Raw genomic sequence first — 20718 nt, forward strand, 5'->3', positions numbered from 1 at the left:
CTTTGCGCGCGGTGGCGTAGCCCGGGGATAATCTTGCACGTGTCTGTGCGCGTCAGCACTCCTGTCTTTGCTGACCCAAATTTGAACTACTAAGAAAGATATCATTTTTATGACACGGACGCAGCAAGGGAAGAGTGCAGGTTAAAGTCATCTAGATTACAAGGAGGTGGAACATGGAAACTGCTTGACAGGAGCCGGCAGTTCAGCAGAGGGCCGCAGTATTTTCCAGCCATCAATTTCAAACAGATACACTGGCTGTAAAGAGCATTCCTGTGGGATAAATAACACATCTATCTATCTATCTATCTATCTATCTATCTATCTATCTATCTATCTATCTATCTATCTATCTATCTATCTATCTAATCTATCTATCAAGCCAGATTTTAATGTTGATTTTAATGTTGATTGTTGTTGATATTGATGTTGCTCATGTTGGGGGGGTGGTATGTGTGCAGTGTGATTGTCGGTGTGATGTTGTGTGTGAGTTTATGCATGAATTGAATTGATTATTGATTTTATTATGTAAAGCACTTTGTGCTGCTTTTTAGTATGAAAGGTGCTATATAAATAAAGTTTGATTTGATTTATCTATCTATCTATCTATCTATCTATCTATCTATCTATCTATCTATCTATCTATCTATCTATCTATCTATCTATCTATCTATCTGTGTAAATTAATTAAACTATAGAAATGAGCAATTCATGTAAATACTTTTTTTAAATTTTTTTTATGTAGGCTTAACTTTGTATGGCAGAGAGGTCAGACATACTGCGGGGGGATTAAGACCCTATCCTCTTCTCCATTTTCTGAATATGAGCTCTTTAAAAGCTTTTGGCTCCTGAATGCAAGCTGCCCCGCAGGCATGATTACTGATCTTACAAGTAGGTCTTAAGCTAAGGTAATGAGTGTGTAAACTAGCTGCCTTACTGCCAACAAAGGCGTTTTAGAACACTCTTTTTATTGTCTCATGGCATCGTCACCTTTCGCAGTGAAATCCGCGGCGGATTGTTTGCGTGCAACAGGAGGTTGGGATTAAAGATGCGGCCCTTGAAACAAATGATGAAGCAAATCAGCCAATACGGGCCGGAGGCGGGGCCGAGCGACACCCACAATTAAAGATGAACTTTGCGTGAACTAATTCATGTGAGGGAGGAGAAGGTGAGAGGCTGGCCGGAGCCTGGCGGCCGCCTGGCAGCCTATAAAAGCGGCGTGAGGAGCCGGAGTGTCACTTTCCTCAGCAGAGCGCGCATCGCGGTGTCGGACGCTGCTGCTCCAACATGGCTCTCAGCACGCTGCTCGCCACCTTCCTGTGCATCATCGTGCTTCCCATCCTGCTGTTCCTGGTGGCGGTGAAGCTGTGGGAGGTGTACATGATCCGGGGCAGAGACCCGAGCTGCCCCAGCCCGCTGCCGCCCGGATCCATGGGCATGCCTTTCATCGGGGAGACGCTGCAGCTGATCCTCCAGGTGAGTCTTTACTGAGGATGCCTTTCTGTTTCCAGCGTAGTGATCTGAAGACTGCTTTCACTGCTTGCACTTTTATGGCATCAACCTAGAAGTTTTAATCAAGTATGTAACCAGAGTTTCTAAATGTGCCGTTTAAACCATTCTTCTCTGTGAGAAACCTGTTCTTGAACTCTTTGCCCTCAGTGTCTGGTGCTTTGCATCCTCACAGCTCTATGAGCTTCACGTGGCTTTGATTGTTTGCCATTTTGATGGGTCGTTATCCCTGTCAACGATTTCAGAGAAGAAAGTTCCTGCGGATGAAGCGGCAGAAGTATGGTTACATCTATCGCACTCACCTCTTCGGGAACCCCACCGTGCGCGTGACCGGGGCGGATAACGTCAGACAGATTCTGCTGGGGGAGCACCGGCTGGTGTCGGTGCAGTGGCCCGCCTCTGTGCGCACCATCCTGGGCTCGGACACTCTCTCCAATGTTCACGGATCCCTGCACAAGACCAAGAAAAAGGTGAGCAAAGATGTCATTCCAAAGTTACAGTTAAAGGGATGTGAGGCCAGAAGCAACCATTAACCCACTGGTTGCCACATGCCGTCTCAGACCTATAACTGTTCAACCTCCCGAGACTAACAAACAGAATTCAAAGAAACAAACCCACCGACATTTGCTGTAAGAAAGGAAAAACGACACCATCATTTGCTTAAAGTAAACCCAAATATAACCTTAAAGTTATCATTTGCTTTAACTTTCACAAACGTTTGCATGCTTTAATCTGACCCATGTGCCAAAAATGGTCAAATAACTGAAACTAAAATCTGTTTCACATTAAGTAACAAAGAAAGGCATTTTCTATTTGACACATATCAGATGTTAACATTTTTATCAAAATTGATATTAGATGATGCACAAATTCAAAGCTGAAGTCGGACGGTATTCCTTTGTTAATTAAAAAAAAAAGGGGGTAAATGCAGATGTGCTGTCTGTACTTTAGGCAAGGCATCTTTATTTATACAGCACATTTCATACCACAGGCAACTCAATGTGCTTTACATAAAGACAAGGCATTTAAAAGAACAGCATAAAGCAGCATAAAAACAAGCAATTTAAAGAGAAAAAAATATATAATAAAAATTAAAAACACAGTTAAAAGCAATCAAAGAAGAGGGGAAAAAGAAAAATATAAACTCAACCATAAGCACACCCAAAGAGAAATGTTTTTAACCTGGATTTAAAAGTGCTTCCAGTTGTGGCTGATTTCAGTTCTGCTGGTAGTTTGTTCCAGTTGTGTGCAGCATAACAGCTAAAAGCTGCTTCACCGGGTTGAAGCACTCGGTAGTGGAGCCCAGAGTTCACCAGTTTGAACTCTGGGCTCCACTATCTGACCTGAGTCAGCAGATCTCAGAGCTCTGCTGGGTTTATACTCTGCTAGCATGTCATTCATGTATTCTGGACCTAAACCATTCTGTGATTTGTAGACGAGTAGCAGAACTTTAAAATCTATTCTGTATCTGACCGGGAGCCGATGTAAAGACCTGAGAACTGGGGTGATGTGATGTGATCTCTTTGTTCTGGTTAAAACTCGGGCTGCAGCGTTCTGAATGAGCTGCAGCTGTTTGAGACTCTTTTGGGGGAGTCCAGTCAGAAGACCGTTACAGTAGTCAAGTCTGCTGGAGATGAAAGCATGAATCAGCTTCTCCTGATCTGTTTGGGACATGAAACCCTTATTTACAGCAAGACCGCACAATACCTCCTTTATCTCTATCTCTCTCATTTATGACACTGAAGAAATGACAGGCTTCATCCATCAGAAGTGTGAGGGAAATCGGTTTTGGACTGAAATGACTTAATCCACCAATTTTGTCCTTTGTTAGGCAATCATGAGGGCCTTCTCCAGGGAGGCTCTGGAGCTATACATCCCTGTCATCCAGGAGGAAGTGCAGGCTGCAGTGACAGAGTGGCTGGCAAGGGACTCGTGCGTGCTGGTGTACCCAGAGATGAAGCGGTTGATGTTCCGCATAGCTATGAGGATTTTGTTGGGCTTTGAGCCAGAACAGATCAAGACTGACGAGCAGCAGTTGGTGGACTCTTTTGAGGAAATGATCAAGAACCTGTTCTCTCTGCCCATTGACGTGCCTTTCAGTGGCTTGTACAGGGTGAGAAAACCAGATCAACACCCTTTTTAAACCTGGAAAAAATGTGGATCAATTTTCTATATGTATTCTATAAACAACAGATCCTTTTAATGTCATGGTATGTAAATGGGTCAAGCATTTAAAAACTTAAAAAGCTCCCTTGAGTCTTAACAAGCATTGTCACATGAGACGAGTTGTAAAGGGATTGGAGTAGTGCTTCCGTATGCAAGTAGCAAGTTCCATTGTTGTTCTTACTCACTGGAAGTGTCGGTCTACTCTCCTAACCTCAGGTTCCTCATCTGTCCTTTACGGTTTCCTGATTTCCACCTTCCTTCAATCCCTCCATCGGGCTCACCTTTTCACCTGCCATCCATCTTGTCTTGTAGGGTCTGAGGGCAAGGAACTTCATTCACTCCAAGATAGAGGAGAACATCAAGAAGAAGGTGCAGGAGTCGGAAAAAGGCTCGAAACACAGCGATGCCCTGCAACAACTTATAGATAGCAGTAAGAAGAATGGAGAACCATTCAGCATGCAGGTAATGAATGTTCCATCTCTTGGTCAAACTACCAATATGAAAAAAAAAGTGGTATTATGTCCAGAAGCTTTTTTTTTTTTTTTTTTTTTAAAAAGGTCTGAAAACAAAAAAAAACCAACTTGCATGTCTACCTTGTGTTTCCAGGCCATCAAAGAGTCTGCAACAGAGCTGTTGTTTGGGGGTCATGAAACCACAGCCAGCACAGCCACCTCTCTGGTAATGTTCTTAGGCCTAAACCCTGAAGTGGTGGATAGACTGAGGCAAGAATTGATTGACAAGGTAAATAAAAATACAATAAAACTTTACTCCCATAAGCTGATGTTCTAGCCTCTTTAGTTTTGCTTTCATTGAGTAACCTTCATGTTACATATTGCTTTACCACATTCTCCAGAGCTTTTTATAATCTCATGGTCTTAAGCAAATGGCACATAGTTGCCATGTCAGTTATCATTCATGCTTATTAAGTGTGAAAGCCATAGACAAATACAATGGGGAAAGATGACAGTAAATAAATAGAACTGAATCTAGTTACTGTAAAAGCATTTTGTCAAGTTACTTTGTAGTAGTATTGCTATATATCAAGAAATCTTTTCAATAAACCTAGATACTGTCATCGATTTTTGAATTATGATTGGACTAATGCCAATAAAACAACATAATTTGGTCTCGGATTGTTTCTCTGCGCCAGCTCATAAATGGATTCTCCAAATGTGATGCTTCTTGTACTTTAAAATGACACATCTGACATGAACAACCAGTTCTTTCATCAATGGCTTGTACCTCTCCTAATAGCTGTTTTTCTGTTCAGAAGGAGCATGGCATGGACCTCCAGATTTTGAACATCGAGTCCTTAGAGCAGCTGAAATATGCCGGCTGCGTTATTAAAGAAACCCTAAGGATCAACCCACCTGTGCCTGGAGGATTCAGAGTAGCCCTCAAAACATTCGAACTTGATGTAAGCAAATCTACAATCTAAATAAATTTATAATTGGAAATGCACATGCATGAACCTGCTTATTTATGATGTTCCCTTACCACTTCAGGGTTACCAGATTCCCAAAGGATGGAACGTCATCTACAGTATATGTGACACCCATGATGTGGCGGAGATTTTCCCGAATAAAGAAGAATTCCAGCCAGAGCGCTTTATGAACAAACTCTTTGCAGACTCTTCCAGGTTCCAGTACATCCCTTTTGGTGGTGGCTCCAGAATGTGTGTAGGCAAGGAATTTGCTAAGGTCCTACTGAAGATCTTCTTGGTGGAAGTGGTAACAAAGTGTCACTGGACTCTTTTGAATGGGCCACCAACTATGAAAACAGGTCCCACTGTCTATCCTGTAGACAACCTACCAACCAAGTTCACCAGCTACATACAAACTTAGTGATATGACAAGAATTGGCTCCTAAAAGCATTGTACAGAGAATTTTTTTTTTTATTATTATTGAATTGTACATATTGTAGAGTACAGTATTGTGCATTTTATATTCTGTTCACACAGATATGTATAGATCCTTTTTTTGCGAATGAAACGAAAGGCACTATGCTTACATTAACACTTAAATCAGCTCAGTGGTTTATAGGAATTTTTTTTTTTTTTTTTTAAAGATTTTTTTTTTTTAACATGTCTATTGTAGTCTGTTTATAACTTTTTATCTTGCTTCAAGCTATTTAAGGTACTTGTATATTATTGATATTAAATTGGATTTTTACTCAAAACAATTTTGCAAACATTCTTGTGGTTTTGTGTGTACTAACATGAAACTTGATTATTTTAGTTGGTTCTTTGCATGCAATTGTTCTCTCATCTCTATAAATAAATTATTTCCTTTAGTGACAGTATTGTAGAAAATTCCCATGAAATTCTCCTCAAACCAGGAAAAATCCTGTTAACACTAGAAAATCTTTTTACAACAAAGTCCTGGTTAATATGGCTTCAGCTGGTTAACAGAATATAGACTCATAAGAATGACATAACATGTTATGTAGCTAAAAAAAAATGAAATCAAAACCTGCATCCTAATTTTTTTTATTTTTTTTCCACACTTACCATAATTTCCTGAGGACTTAACGAAATGTCTGTGACATGCTTTGGTCAAAGCAACAGAGACGGCAGCAGCTTCTTTTTAATCACTTACACCTCTATTCAGAATGGTGGTTTTAGGGCATGGAAGGGGACATTATCCTCCACCTCTCACATCTGCAGAGCTATTTCTATAGATCAGTATACATAATAACAATTGACATATTTCCATATGCAAGAGCATATAGTAAATAGCTCACACTCACACTAGTATACAAAAAAATTGATGACTTCACTGGCATCTTTATTCTCACATACTTAGATTTCCCTCTTCTGCAGTTTGACCATGGACAGTTGGTATTGATCTATCTTTCAGCCACAACCTCAACATCCGTCACCAAAGAAGGAAAAGTCACAGCCAGTCAAAAATCATGTTATTACTCTGTTGCATACCAGAGTAATAAAAAGAATCACGTTGTGCATCCCTGCAATTATTGCACAAACACATTTAATCTGTCTCACTAAACCATGGTCAATTTACCTCCAGCCACTAACACCTGTCGTCATGATGTGAAGTTGAATTTGTGAGTAAAGTTTTATTCACAGAGCACCTTTCAAGATAAAAATCACAAAGTGTTCCACAGTGAAATACAGGAAATATGAAAACTATAAAAATACAACAAAAGCCAGTTAAAAAGATGGCTGCTTTTTAAGAGAGATCACAGAGTCCACGGACCTCAGGCTCAGAGGTGGGGGGTTCCACAGAGTGGGAACCACTGTTACAAAGGCTCTGTCACCTTTAGATTTCTACCAGCCAGCAGGCCCTGATCACATGACCTCGGACCTACTGGGGACATAAAGGCCTGTTTATGGTCGGAAACCAGGTCGTCTGCGTGTCTGTCGCAGTTAACGCAGACATGCCCCCCCCCCCCCTTCCGCAGACACTCTGGTGCACCTCCCCAAAATTGTAACTGACCGCAGACAGTGCCGCAGATATCGTCGCAGGGAGGAGAGAAAGGAGCCCTCTGATTGGTCAACTCTACATCCGCTCTACACTATGCGTATTTCTGGTTTGCTAACCGGCTAATGGTGACGCTAACCGTGCTAACCGTGACGCTTCTTTCGCCTCTCTGCCAGCTCCAGTAGTAGCAATATTTCTTCTATTTCTAGATCGATCAGCTGCATCTCAATCAAAGTGCACATTCGTCCAGTCGCCATTGTTGTTGAATGATCTCCGTAACCGTAACACCCACAATAGCACCTAGCTTGTTCGTGATTGTAAACTCTTGCGTTGTGGCGTGGAATTAACATAGTGCAGACCACGCTTCAAAATTGGGCATAAATCAAAAATAACTGCGTCATACCTGTGACAAGCTCACTGCGACACACTGCTGCAAGAGTATACACATCCCTTAAGGCTGCAAAAGGTCTCTGCTGTAGGTTGGTGCTTGTCCATGCAGAGCTGGAAATGTTAAAACCAACATGTTGACATGTTCTCTGTAGTGGGCGGGCAGCCCGTGCAGCTGAGTTAGCCACGGAGTGACATGAGAATACTTGGAAGATTTTGTTAGAAGCCTGGCAGCAGCGTTCCGTACAACCTGAAGACGTTCCAGTGAGTTTTCACTCAGACAAGTGAATAGAAAATTACAATAATCTAGATGTGATGAAATAAAAGCATGTATGATCATTTCCATCTCAGAGCGGGACACAATGCGACTTAGCTTGGCAATATTTTCTCAATGATAAAAACAAGAGACAATCAGTGATTTAACATGAGCATCCAAAGTCAATGCTAGGTCAAGAGTTACCCCGAGGTTCCTAACTGAGGGTTTAAAAAATGAGGCGAGAGGGCCGAGAGTCTCCTTTATTTATCAGGACTTCAGTTTTCTCTTCATTAAGTTGAAGAAAATTGTCAGCCATCCAACTTCTGACAGAATCTAAGCACTTGAGCAAGATCTGTACCTTTAAATCATCAGTGGGTTTAAGAGAAATATACAAGTGAATATCATCTGCATAGCGGTGATAAGAGATGTCCTTAAAATAATCTAAGATATGCTGAAGAGGGAGCTGATATAAAAGAAACAATAAAGGTCCAAAAACAGACCCTTGTGGCACACCAAGGGACAAGGAAGAGGACCAGAATTTAGCAGCAGCCACAGAAAATTGTGTGGAGATAAAAATGGGGAACCTGGATATCTCTCCTGTGAGCTGGGAGTGTGATTTAAAACAAATATAATAGTTCACTGAGTGAGATATTTTCACACAAAGAGTTCACCAAATTGAGTTGGTAGTGACTTCAGGCAGGTGTGTGATATGGTGCGGCACTGTAACACCATTCAAAGGATACCTGTTGGAACAGGGAAACACGAGTTAATGACCACAATAATGTCACATATACATAAAGAGAGTAAAGTGAGGAAAGGTGTGACAGATGAGGCCCCCCAGCAGTCTGGGCCTATAGCAGCTTAACTATGGGATGTTTCAGGATCACCTGAGCCATCCCTAACTATAAGCTTTATCAGAAAGGAAAGTTTTAAGCCTGGTCTTGCAGTTTGGGAACGAAGTGCTCTGTTAGGAAAATATCTTACAATGAGATCTTTAAGATATGATGGAGCTCGGTCATTAAGAGCTTTATATGTAAGGAGAAGAATCTTAAATTCTATTCTGAATTTAACAGGGAGCCAATGAAGAGAAGCTAAAACTGGAGAAATATGATCTCTCCTGTTAGTTCTCATCAGAACTCTGGCTGCAGCATTTTGGATCAACTGAAGGCTTTTCAGAGAATATGTGGGACAGCCCAATAAATAAAGAATTACAGTAGTCCAATCTTGAAGTAACAAATGCATGGACTAGTTTTTCTGCATCGCTCTGAGACAAGATGTTCCTGATTTTAACAATATTACGAAGGTGAAAGAAGGCAGTCCTAGAAACCTGTTTTATATGCGAGTCAAATGATAAATTCTGGTCAAAAATAACTCCAAGGTTCTTCACTGTAGAACTAGAAGCCAAGGAAATACCATCTAGAGTAACTATATAGCTAGACAATCTCTCCCTGAAGCGCTCAGGTCCAAAGATAACGACTTCAGTTTTGTCTGAATTTAGAAGCAGACAGTTCTGAGTCATCCAGGTCTTTATGTCTTTAAGACATGCTTGTAGTCTGACCAACCTATTGGGTTCATCTGGTTTTATAGATAAGTACAACTGGGTATCATCAGCATAGCAATGGAAATTTATGCCATGCTGTCTAATAATGTTACCTAATGGAAGCATGTATAAAGTGAAAAGAATCGGTCCAAGCACAGAACCCTGAGGAACTCCATGACTTACTCTGGTGTGTGAGGAAGATTCTTCATTTACAAGAACAAACTGAAATCTATCAGATAAATATGACTTAAACCAGCCTAATGCAGTTCCTTTAATCCCAATAACATGTTCAAGTCTGTGTAATAAGATACTGTGATCGACCGTATCAAATGCAGCACTGAGATCCAACAGGACAAGCACAGACACAAGTCCGCTATCAGAGGCTAAGAGGAGATCATTGGTAACTTTCAGCAGTGCAGTTTCTGTGCTATGATGCACTCTGAATCCTGACTGAATCTCTTCAAACAGATTATTTCTGTGAAAATGATCACAAAGCTGAGCTGCAACTATTTTTTCAAGAACTTTAGACATAAAAGGGAGATTGGATATAGGTCTATAATGAGCCAACACTTCTGAGTCAAGAGTAGGTTTTTTAAGTAAAGGTTTAATTACGGCAACCTTAAAAGTCTGAGGTACATATCCTGTCAACAAAGACAGATTGATCAAATCCAATATGGAAGTGTCAATTAATGGGAAAACCTCCTTGAACAGTCTGGTTGGGATTGGGTCTAAAACACAAGTTGATGGTTTAGAAGAGACTATTGCTGTTGTTAGTTCAGAGAGATCAACTGGACAGAAGCTGTCTAAATACAAATCAGGTTCTAAAGATACTTCTAAAGCTGCTGTACTTGATGATATATCACTGATAATAGTGGGAAGGACTCCATCAATCTTCTCTCTAATAGAAACAATTTTATTGATAAAGAAGCTCATGAAATCATCACTGCTGAGAGTTAAAGGAATACCTGGCTCAACAGAGCTTGGACTCTTAAGCCCTATTCGGACGGGACTAGTTCAATGGGGGGACGTATGGTAATGTTGGTTAACCAGACGACGCCAGGGAGAAGAAATGACCAATTCGGACGGGACAAGAAATCCCTGTACTATTCATCTAACATGGGAGGAGTTGTTGGTTACGCACAACCGTCACATCCTGGATGCCATGCACATCTTCATTTCACTTCCGTAAACCCCATCTGTAAACAGACATGGCGCCGACCATGCGTGCTTGCAAGCAGCGCTTCATCCAGAACCTCCATGTTTGCAAACAGACACACCTAATTGTTTCTCTCTTTAAAAGGATGTGACGACATATTCCGTACTTATTACCGAAGGTCGCATTCGCACGGGATTAGTATTACCTATGGTAGATACTCCGGACCGTTTCACATGAGGTAGAATTCTCGGCAAAGTTTACCGACATACTCCGCTATCTTTACTGACATGGCGCGTTCGGACGGGACTAGATCTCCCGGTTATTATTACTTTACCCCAGGTCCTCCCATTAAACTAGTCCCGTCCGAATAGGGCTTTAGTCAGACTGGCTACAGTGCTGAAAAAAAACCTGGGATTGTTCTTATTCTCTTCTATCAATGATGAATAATAAGCAGTTCTAGCTTTACGAAGGGCTTTCTAATACGTTATTAAACTATCTTTCCAGACTAACTGAGACTCTTCTAAATTAGAGGAACGCCACTGTCTCTCCAGCTTTCTTGCAGTCTGCTTTAAAGCACGCAGCTGTGAATTATACCAAGGAGCTAACCTCTTCTGACTGATTACCTTCCTTTTCAGAGGGGCAACATTGTCCAGTGCTGTACGCATTGAAACTATAGTGCTGTCAACAAGAGAGTCAAGTGTTGCTGGAGTAAAGTTTAGGTAGTCGTCCTCTGTCATATCTGCACATGGCAGTGAAGAAAAGGATGATGGAATTAATTCTTTAAATCTGGTTACAGCATCCTCTGATAGACACCTTCTGTACGTAAATTTCTTCTCAGAAACTGTATACTCAAGTAATGTAAACTCAAAGGTTATCAGAAAATGGTCAGATAAGACAGAGTTATGAGGGAACACTGTTAACTGTTCACTCTCAATGCCATAAGTCAGCACAAGATCAAGGGTGTGATTAAGGCAGTGAGTCGCTCTGTGAACACTCTGAGAAAATCCAATAGAGTCTAATATAGAATTAAAGTTCATATTCAGGCTTTCATTTTCAACATCTACATGAATATTAAAGTCACCCACTACAATGACTTCATCTGTACTCAGCACTAACTGGGATAAAAACTCTGAGAATTCAGACAGAAACTCAGAATAAGGGCCAGGTGGACGATACACAACAACAAACACAAGAGGTTTCTGGGATTTCCACTTTGGGAAAAACTGAGAATCAGAGATTCAAAAGAGCTCAAACTAATCTTGGGTCTGGGACTGATGAGTAACCCTGATCTGAAGATAGCTGCCACTCCTCCTCCTCTGCCTGTGGTTCCAGGAACGTGAACATTTAAACAGTCAGAGGGAGTTGCTTCATTAATGCTAACATGATCCTCCTGCTGCAGCCAGGTTTCTGTAAGACAAAATATATCAATGTGATGATCACAAATCAACTCATTCACTAACAGAGACTTCGAAAGGAGAGATCTGATATTCAGCAAACCACATTTAATAGTTTGATGTTTTTGTTCAGTTAAAGTTTTTGTTTTAATAATTTCTTTTTGCACAAGAGGATTTGCTCCTTTTGTGTTAATCGATTGGGTGGGTAGCAGCAGGTGGGAAGCTGCAGAGAAGTGTGTAAGACTACAACTCTGCATCCTGCTCTGAGCCCTGGGTTGTCATGTTTTAGGGTGGCAAATAAATTCGTCCATATTTCTAGAAATGAGAGCTGCTCCTTCCAAAGTGGGATGGATGCCGTCTCTCCTCATCAGACCAGGTTTTCTCCAGAAAGATTGCCAATTATCTATGTAGCCCACGTTGTTTGCTGGACACCATCTGGACAACCAGCGGTTTGAAGGACGACATGCGGCTATACATGTCATCACTGGTCAGATTTGGCAGGGGTCCAGAGAAAACTACGGAGTCCCACATTGTTTTGGCAAAATTACACACCGATGCAACATCAATTTTAGTGACCTCCGATTGGCGTAACCGGGTGTCATTAACGCCGACGTGAATAACTATTTTACCGTATTTACGTTTATCCTTAGCCAGCAGTTTTAAATAGGATTCTACGTCGCCCGCTCTGGCCCCTGGAATGCATTTGACTATGGCCGCTGGTGTCTCTAATGCCACGTTTCTGACTACAGAGCTGCCAGTTACCAGGGTTTTGTCCTCAGTGTGTCGCTGAGAGGGGAAAATCTGTTTGAAACCTGTTTGACCCCAGTGATGTTATGAGGTCGTTAGACTGAGAAATAGTTTGGGTGTCTTTGAGGTAACATGATGAAAGCACCCTCGTTTGTCAACGACAGCTCCACCAGCATGAGAATGCCTAAAGAGCTGAGCACATTTCTCATTCCCCTGATTCACCTCGAAGAAGGAAGGTTGGAAGGCATGGCACAAAAATTCAGCGTTGCCCAAGCCGTGGAGGAAGTCCTCAGAGCAGGGGACAGCGACTCTCTCTATTCATCCTCCTCTGGTGACTCCTCAGATGAAGAATGGGAACTCACCCTCCCTCCAGCAGCTCTGATTATAACAGCATGGAGGATGAAACTGATGAGACTGCTGGCCTGGATATGCTGTGGGTGTCAAAAAATGGCAAGATATCTTGGTCTGACAACCACGCCAACACCAGGCACGTCACCAGACAGTTTTTACCGGGGCACATGCCCCTGTAAATATGCGTTGTGCCCCTGTAAAAATTCATCCTTCAGACTACGCTAAGACTGATGTGCCAAGGAAGAATAACATAGGCACGATTTTCCCTATTTCAACCACGTAATCTACTTTAGCCAATGCTGCACAGGCCTACCAAAGAGTGAAGTGAAGAGGTTGTATTCACAGGCATTGGGTGCGTCTGTGCATTTTCAGCCAATGGACCGTGTGTGACGCGTAACGCGTTGGAAGGCAAGATCCTGCGGCCTGCACGTCATATTTATCAGCGGGTAGTAGCCCACACATTGTGCCAATGGAAGCGTAGTAGGCTGTATGAACCACTGCACATTGATGGATTGCCGTCATCGTGGTCATGGACATAAGGAAATTCTTACAGAGGAGAGTCAGGGACAGAGAAGCAACAAGGAGAACTGAGAATGAAGTGGAGGGAGATAAGAGATTGGTTTTCTGTTGTGTCGACGCCCATGCCCACTGTAATGTCTCATGCCAAATACACAACGTTTGCATTTAGGCTGAAACTGTGTCTGGTTCCATGGCATATGAAAAACGCGAGACTATATCCTATTCTGCCTTTTATAGCCTATTTACTTAACTATCTTAGGCATTATAAATGGGTAAAATGTGGGTAGGCTAGTTTAAAAGGCTACTCAATCAGGGGAATAACTTATCAGACCATATCAGGTACTCTTAATTTAAGATTTTTACTTTTTATTTTTGCAATATTCCCTCTTGTAGAAGTATTTATTGACTGTGCTACAGAAAGACTAAAACATGTTCAGTACCTGGACTGAAATATTGTTCATTATTTTGTATCTGTTGATCTGTTGTAGATTGTAACATTGTGCATACTGTGTTTTTTAGTAATATTGCCTCTTGTAAAAGGCTTAGTTGATGTTTGATGAGCTACAGAAGGAGGAATTGAAAATTTAAATAAATGTTCTTATGCATCCGGTATAGGCTCATATTCTGTATACAGTAAGGCAGTGTTGGTGGAGGGGTTCTGGCTGGGGGCCTGTGCCCCTGTACAGCTGTATGACTGGTAATGTCCCTGGCCAACACCCTCCAATACCTGCCTGCGCCCTGTGCTCGCCCTGGACCTACCACCTATGCATGCGCCCGCATTACCGATTTGAAGTCCACGTGGGATCTTTTTTTTGACTGATGAGCTGATGGAGCTCATCATTCAATTCACCAACCTGGAAGGCAGACGCACCACAGAGGCCCTGGGACACCGACCAGGGAGAGCTGCAGGCATTGCTCGGGCTGCTCATCCTCGCCAGGGTGTATCGCTCACGAGGTGAGAGCACCCTCAGTCTGTGGGACGCACTGGATGGGCCAATTTCAGGCAAACCATGGCTCGCACCAGATTTGAATCCCTTGCAGCAAAGCTGCGGTTTGATGACCGGCTGACACGACCCCATCGACAGCGACAAGGCAAACTGGCTCCGATTGCAGCTCTCTGGGAGAAGTGGGAGAGCCGACTCGCCCGCCTCTTCACCCCGGGCAAAGAGGTCTGCATCGATGAGCAGCTGGAGGCCTTTCGGGGTCGCAGCGCGTTTCGGCAGTATATCCCCAGCAAACCCGCAAAATATGGCATCAAAGTGTGGGTTGCCTGTGACGTGCGCAGCTCATCCGGATGCAAGTGTACACGGGGGAAGGCAGCGGGTGCACCGGTGGAGACTGGTCAGGGAAGTAGAGTCGTTTTGGACTTGACCAAGGGACTTGAGGGGCACACGGTAGAGTTGGATGTCTCGAGACCGGTCTTGGTCTCGAGACCGGTCTCGAGACCACTTTTACGTGTTCTCGGTCTTGTCACAGTCTCGACCGTCTTTGGTCTTGGTCTTGTCTTGGTCTCGGATCCCTCGGTCTTGTCTTGGTCTCACTGTCTTGGTCTCGGGAGATTTGCAACAAATAATGTCCATGATACAAAACATAACATTCGATAATGCAACATTAAATTATTTCGCCTTTCACGCCTTTCAAATGCAACCAATCAATGACATGCATGTATTTTGTTGTGATTAAGAAACTGGCGCTCATCCAATCAAAAGACGCAATTGTAGAGCCAGCGCAAAACTTTAAGTTTACGTCGTAGCTCAGTCTCAGTCAGACCTAGTAGCCTAACAATAATGTCAGCGAATTCCGGCATCATCAAAGTTGCATTTACGGACCATAAAGACATTTGCAGTTTTGCAAAGTGTCTCTCACCGAAACAGCCGGGCCGGGACCACATCAACGTTCACCAGACACCTGGAGCGGAGACACCCGGAGAGGTAAGCTAGCTAGTTGGTACTGGCTCCAAACTCTTTATCCGTACCAATCTCACATGACCAGATCATGCATGTGCTAGTATTATTTATCATGACATGCTCTTCTTACACGCGCGGTATAAATTATTTAGGGACGGATATTTTTTTGCAAGCTTCAATTCTTTGCAGACTTACTGAAACATTTTTGGCTAAGAGTGTAACTACATGCTAAGTACAGGTAGTTAACTTATCAGTGGCTCTTGGCTACTTAACAGTTTTCACCAACGTTAGATATTTTGGCGAATTCATTGAGTAGAAATACTGTGTATCAGTGAGCACTTTAAGGCCTGGTACCATGTGGTTTGTTGTTGATTTTGGCATAATATGGTTGCTGACACGCAAGGAAGGATGAGCCATTTGGGTGCCTCGACATTGCTAGGTTAGCACTAGCGGCATTCTCGCCAATGAAGCCAGATATCAGAGCAGCTGTTTTCGACTGACATTGTGTCATAAAAGCTGTGAGGTAAAAACGTCCTAAAACCAGAGACACTTATGAAGGAGAAAGTACAATTTGACATGTTGATTGTTTAGCAATAGCTCGAAACTCCTTGCAACGAGTTTGATTCACACGCCGCAACTCCTCTACCACTGTCTCGTCATGAATCTTGAGTTTGAATTGACCTGAGCATAATTGCAACTGACACCCATTCTACAAAATGTACAATCATGTTTGACGTGGTTATGGTGGTTAGGCGTCTTGTCCTGTGTTAACTGTAACCAGTCCAGCGTGTAGGGCTACCACAGCATGTTATTATTAGATAGGTAGATAGGTGGATGGATGGATGGATAGATAGATAGATAGATAGATAGATAGATAGATAGATAGATAGATAGATAGATAGATAGATAGATAGATAGATAGATAGATAGATAGATAGATAGATAGATAGATAGAGTAATGTATACGTGTCACACTGGATTGGATGAGGTTATTTTGTATGTAAAGACCTGCACTCATTGATAGATTTAAAATTACTGCATTTGTAAGAATAGTAGTTTGTTGTGGTTGAATAGAAACAGATGACTTACAGATTCTTTTCCCCCTATGTTGTAGGTACTTGGAGTACAAATCTCTGCATTGTTCTGTCTGTAGTTGACATAATACCTTCTTAAATTGAATTCAAACTGGGACTGAACCTCTTACCCCAGTATGCTGCTTTTATTCAATTGATGCAAGTTATGGTGTAACACTAGTTCACCAGCTGTTTTTTTTTTTTTTTTTTTGGTCTCGGTCTCATCTCGACTTTGTCTTGGTCTTGACTCAGTCTGTCTTGGCCTTGGTGTCGTCTTGGTCTCTGGTCTTGGTAGTGTCTTGGTCTCGGTTTAGGCGGTCTTGACTACAAGTTTAGCACACGGTAACGTTCGACAACCTCTTTACGTCCTACAGCCTGGATGGAGATCTGCTCAAAGGAAAACTCGCCATGGTTGGGACCATTAGAAGGAATAAGCCTGAGCTTCCCCCAGTCCTTTTGCAGGCGAGCCACAGACCTGTGCGCTCCTCAACATTTGCCTTCACTGCAACACACACTGCAGTGTCATATCTCCTCAGCACAGGGACCCAGTGGTCAGCGAGGAAGAGCACCGAAAACCCCAAATAATCCTGGAGTCTAATGCTGTATTCATTATAATGGATGTCTATGGGAGCTGTTTCTGTAACCTGCCATATCAGAAAAATTAAAAAGCTATAAAAAGCGATGTTGTTGCTCATCAATGACATATCCCAGACCTAATAATCCCCCCTAGAAGATTTCACTTTGCATTGCATATATTGAAAAAGATGATTCTGTATGGTTTATTTAAAAGTGTGGTGATTATAATGGATTTATGGTGTACATAAACAGTGGCAGGTTTTTGACACACCCACACATAACTTGTAAAGAAAAGAAACTGGTGACGTGCCTGGTGTTGGCGTGCTTGTCAGACCAGGATATCTTGCCATTTTTTGGCACCCACAGCATATCCAGGCCAGCAGTCTCATCAGTTTCATCCTCCATGGTGTCATAATCGAGTAAAATCTGGAAACCATAGAAGGAGAGAAAACAAAGCAGCTTGCCGATGACCCTGGCAAATGAACAGACAAAGGGTGAAACAAAGGGAGTTCACTTTGATCAGTTTAATTTCAGAGCACTGATCCAGGGAAATGTTTAAGTTGAAAAGATGGATGTATCCTATAGCTTGGATTCATGATCGCTAGTGTCAGATTCCTCCTCCTCTGAAGGATAACAGACTGTTTAAGGATTTTCACTGAAATATGTTCAATGTTTCATGATATCAGGAAGAAAAATATTTTTGAAAATTTGTCTACTAAAATAGATTACATAGATTAACAAGATTACACGATCTGGTTGGTATCATGAAGCACAGTCTTGTCTATGGTTAAGTCTTTTGCTGTTATCAATGTCCACAGTTGAAGTTGGGGTAAAGTGAACATGCTCAAAATCTCGTACTGCATTCGAATACCTCCCTAAAGTCTATTCAGGAATTTTGTTAGTCTGTGCTGTAGTTTTCCCAGTCTGTCCTCCAGTGCTCAATTAAACACACACATATTGAAGGAGTTTAGAAGAAACTAAGGCTACGGCTACACGGAAACGTTTTTCACTGTAACCGATACTTTTGCTTATCGTTTGGCTGTCGCGGCCACACGGAGCCGGCGTTCCCACTACCCCAAAACGATAGTTTTGGAGAACGGGTTTCAGAGTGGGAAGATCTGAGAACGGCCTCGTTTCGTTTCCATTGTTACAGCCAAAACGGATTCGTTTACATCTGCGTCACAGCCACATGGCCAACGCCAGTGACGTATACACATACGTCAGTGACCAGAACAAAAAGCGGCTTCCATTCAAAATCCGGAAGAAGAAGACAACACAACAAGGACAGACAGTGATCATCATGGACCCCACAACATTGATAGCAGCACTGCTGCAGACACTGCTAACTACAGCGGGGTTGTTGAAGGAACAACGTGAGCTTCGCGCTGTTAGAAGTAGGGGCGTACACGCACGCGCATTGCTTCTTCTATTGTTCTGGTGTAACCGGTGGGGGTGGCTTACAGCGCACATAGAGGTGTGGCGTGTGTACTGCATCGTTTTCAGCATTTTCATCGTTTCCAGCTTTCCTGTGTGGTCGCAATAATTTTCGTACCCGTTTTCAAAAAAACCCTCGTTTCGTTTCCGTGTAGCCATAGCCTAAAACTTGACTGATGCTTAAACTCTACACTCTCACAGTTTAGACCAATCACAAATTCAATTCAATTCAATTCAATTCATTTTTATTTATATAGCGCCAAATACAACAAATGTCATCTCAAGGCACTTAGATTGTAAGTCCAATTCAAGCCAATTGGAATTCAATTAATTAATAATAATCATAATTCATAAAATAATCCAATTCGTTTATATAGAGCCAATTCAAAAACAATTTCCTAGCTAAGAAAACCAACAGATTGCACTGAAAACTTTTTGTTTTTCGGTCCAATCTCCCGGCCTGAGCGTGCCTGAGGCGACTGTGGAGAGAAACAACTCCCTTTGAACAGGAAGAAACCTCTGGCAGAACCAGACTCAGGAAGGGTGGCCATCCGCCTCCACCAGCTGGGGTTTGAGAAGACAGAAAGGGGGGGAGGGGGCCGCGGCGGCGGCGGCACTGTAACACCATTCAAAGGATATCTGTTGGAACAGGGAAACACGAGTTAATGACCACAATAATGTCACATATACATAAAGAGAGTAAAGTGAGGAAAGGTGTGACAGATGAGGCCCCCCAGCAGTCTAGGCCTATAGCAGCTTAACTATGGGATGTTTCAGGATCACCTGAGCCATCCCTAACTATAAGCTTTATCAAAAAGGAAAGTTTTAAGCCTAGTCTTAAAAGTGGAAAGGGTGTTTGCTTCCCGGACATTTACTGGCAGCTTATTCCACAATAGAGGGGCCTGATAACTGAAGGCTCTGCCTCCCATTCTACTTTTAGAAACTCTGGGAACCTCAAGTAAACCTGCAGTTTGGGAACGAAGTGCTCTGTTAGGAAAATATCTTACAATGAGATCTTTAAGATATGATGGAGCTCGGTCATTAAGAGCTTTATATGTAAGGAGAAGAATCTTAAATTCTATTCTGAATTTAACAGGGAGCCAATGAAGAGAAGCTAAAACTGGAGAAATATGATCTCTCCTGTTAGTTCTCGTCAAAACTCTGGCTGCAGCATTTTGGATCAACTGAAGGCTTTTCAGAGAATATGTGGGACAGCCCAATAATAAAGAATTACAGTAGTCCAATCTTGAAGTAACAAATGCATGAATTAGTTTTTCTGCATCACTCTGAGACAAGATGTTCCTGATTTTAACAATATTACGAAGGTGAAAGAAGGCAGTCCTAGAAACCTGTTTTATATGCGAGTCAAATGATAAGTTCTGGTCAAAAATAACTCCAAGGTTCCTCACTGTAGAACTAGAAGCCAAGGAAATACCATCTAGAGTAACTATATAGCTAGACAATTTCTCCCTGAAACGCTCAGGTCCAAAGATAACGACTTCAGTTTTGTCTGAATTTAGCAGCAGACAGTTCTGACTCATCCAGGTCTTTATGTCTTTAAGACATGCTTGTAGTCTGACCAACCTATTGGGTTCATCTGGTTTTATAGATAAGTACAGCTGAGTATCATCAGCATAGCAATGGAAATTTATGCCATGCTGTCTAATAATGTTACCTAATGGAAGCATGTATAAAGTAAAAAGAATCGGTCCAAGGACAGAACCCTGGGGAACTCCATGACTTACTCTGGTTTGTGAGGAAGATTCTTCATTTACAAGAACAAACTGAAATGTATCAGATAAATATGATTTAAACCAGCCTAATGCAGTTCCTTTAATCCCAATAACATGTTCAAGTCTGTGTAATAAGATACTGTGATCGACCGTATCAAATGCAGCACTTAGATCCAACAGGACAAGCACAGACACAAGTCCGCTATCAGAGGCTAAGAGGAGATCATTGGTAACTTTCAGCAGTGCAGTTTCTGTGCTATGATGCACTCTGAATCCTGACTGAAACTCTTCAAACAGATTATTTCTGTGTAAATGATCACAAAGCTGAGCTGCAACTATTTTTTCAAGAACTTTAGACATAAAGGGATAAAAGGGAGATTGGATATAGGTCTATAATGAGCCAACACTTCTGAATCAAGAGTAGGTTTTTTAAGTAAAGGTTTAATTACAGCAACCTTAAAAGTCTGAGGTACATATCCTGTCAACAAAGACAGATTGATCAAATCCAATATGGAAGTGTCAATTAATG

The 20718-nt window shown here is 42.1% G+C and overlaps 1 protein-coding gene across 2 annotated transcripts; it reads left to right on the plus strand.

Annotated features, from left to right (window-relative positions):
- The first annotated feature begins 1165 nt into the window (after nucleotides 1–1165).
- Nucleotides 1166–5838, plus strand: cyp26a1 (cytochrome P450, family 26, subfamily A, polypeptide 1). Of its 2 annotated transcripts, XM_075457018.1 has the most exons (7): nucleotides 1166–1473; nucleotides 1752–1976; nucleotides 3338–3619; nucleotides 3985–4134; nucleotides 4279–4413; nucleotides 4943–5089; nucleotides 5178–5838. In XM_075457018.1, exons 1-7 carry the CDS (start codon nucleotides 1285–1287, stop codon nucleotides 5514–5516), a joined length of 1467 nt encoding a protein of 488 aa, XP_075313133.1. In that variant the 5' UTR covers nucleotides 1166–1284; the 3' UTR covers nucleotides 5517–5838. The 2 variants fall into 2 exon arrangements, with proteins under 2 accessions (XP_075313133.1, XP_075313134.1); XM_075457019.1 differs by lacking the exon at nucleotides 3338–3619.
- Nucleotides 5839–20718: the final 14880 nt, after the last annotated feature.

The sequence above is a fragment of the Odontesthes bonariensis genome, chromosome 23 (genome assembly GCF_027942865.1).
Source record: "Odontesthes bonariensis isolate fOdoBon6 chromosome 23, fOdoBon6.hap1, whole genome shotgun sequence".
NCBI lineage: Eukaryota > Metazoa > Chordata > Actinopteri > Atheriniformes > Atherinopsidae > Odontesthes > Odontesthes bonariensis.

Coding starts and splice junctions, on each gene's coding strand:
- cyp26a1 (XM_075457018.1), top strand. CDS start 1,285: ATGGCTCTCAGCACGCTGCTCGCCACCTTCCTGTGCATCATCGTGCTT. Junction 3,620..3,984: donor CTTTCAGTGGCTTGTACAGG/GTGAGAAAACCA, acceptor CTTGTCTTGTAG/GGTCTGAGGGCAAGGAACTT. Junction 4,135..4,278: donor GAGAACCATTCAGCATGCAG/GTAATGAATGTT, acceptor TTGTGTTTCCAG/GCCATCAAAGAGTCTGCAAC.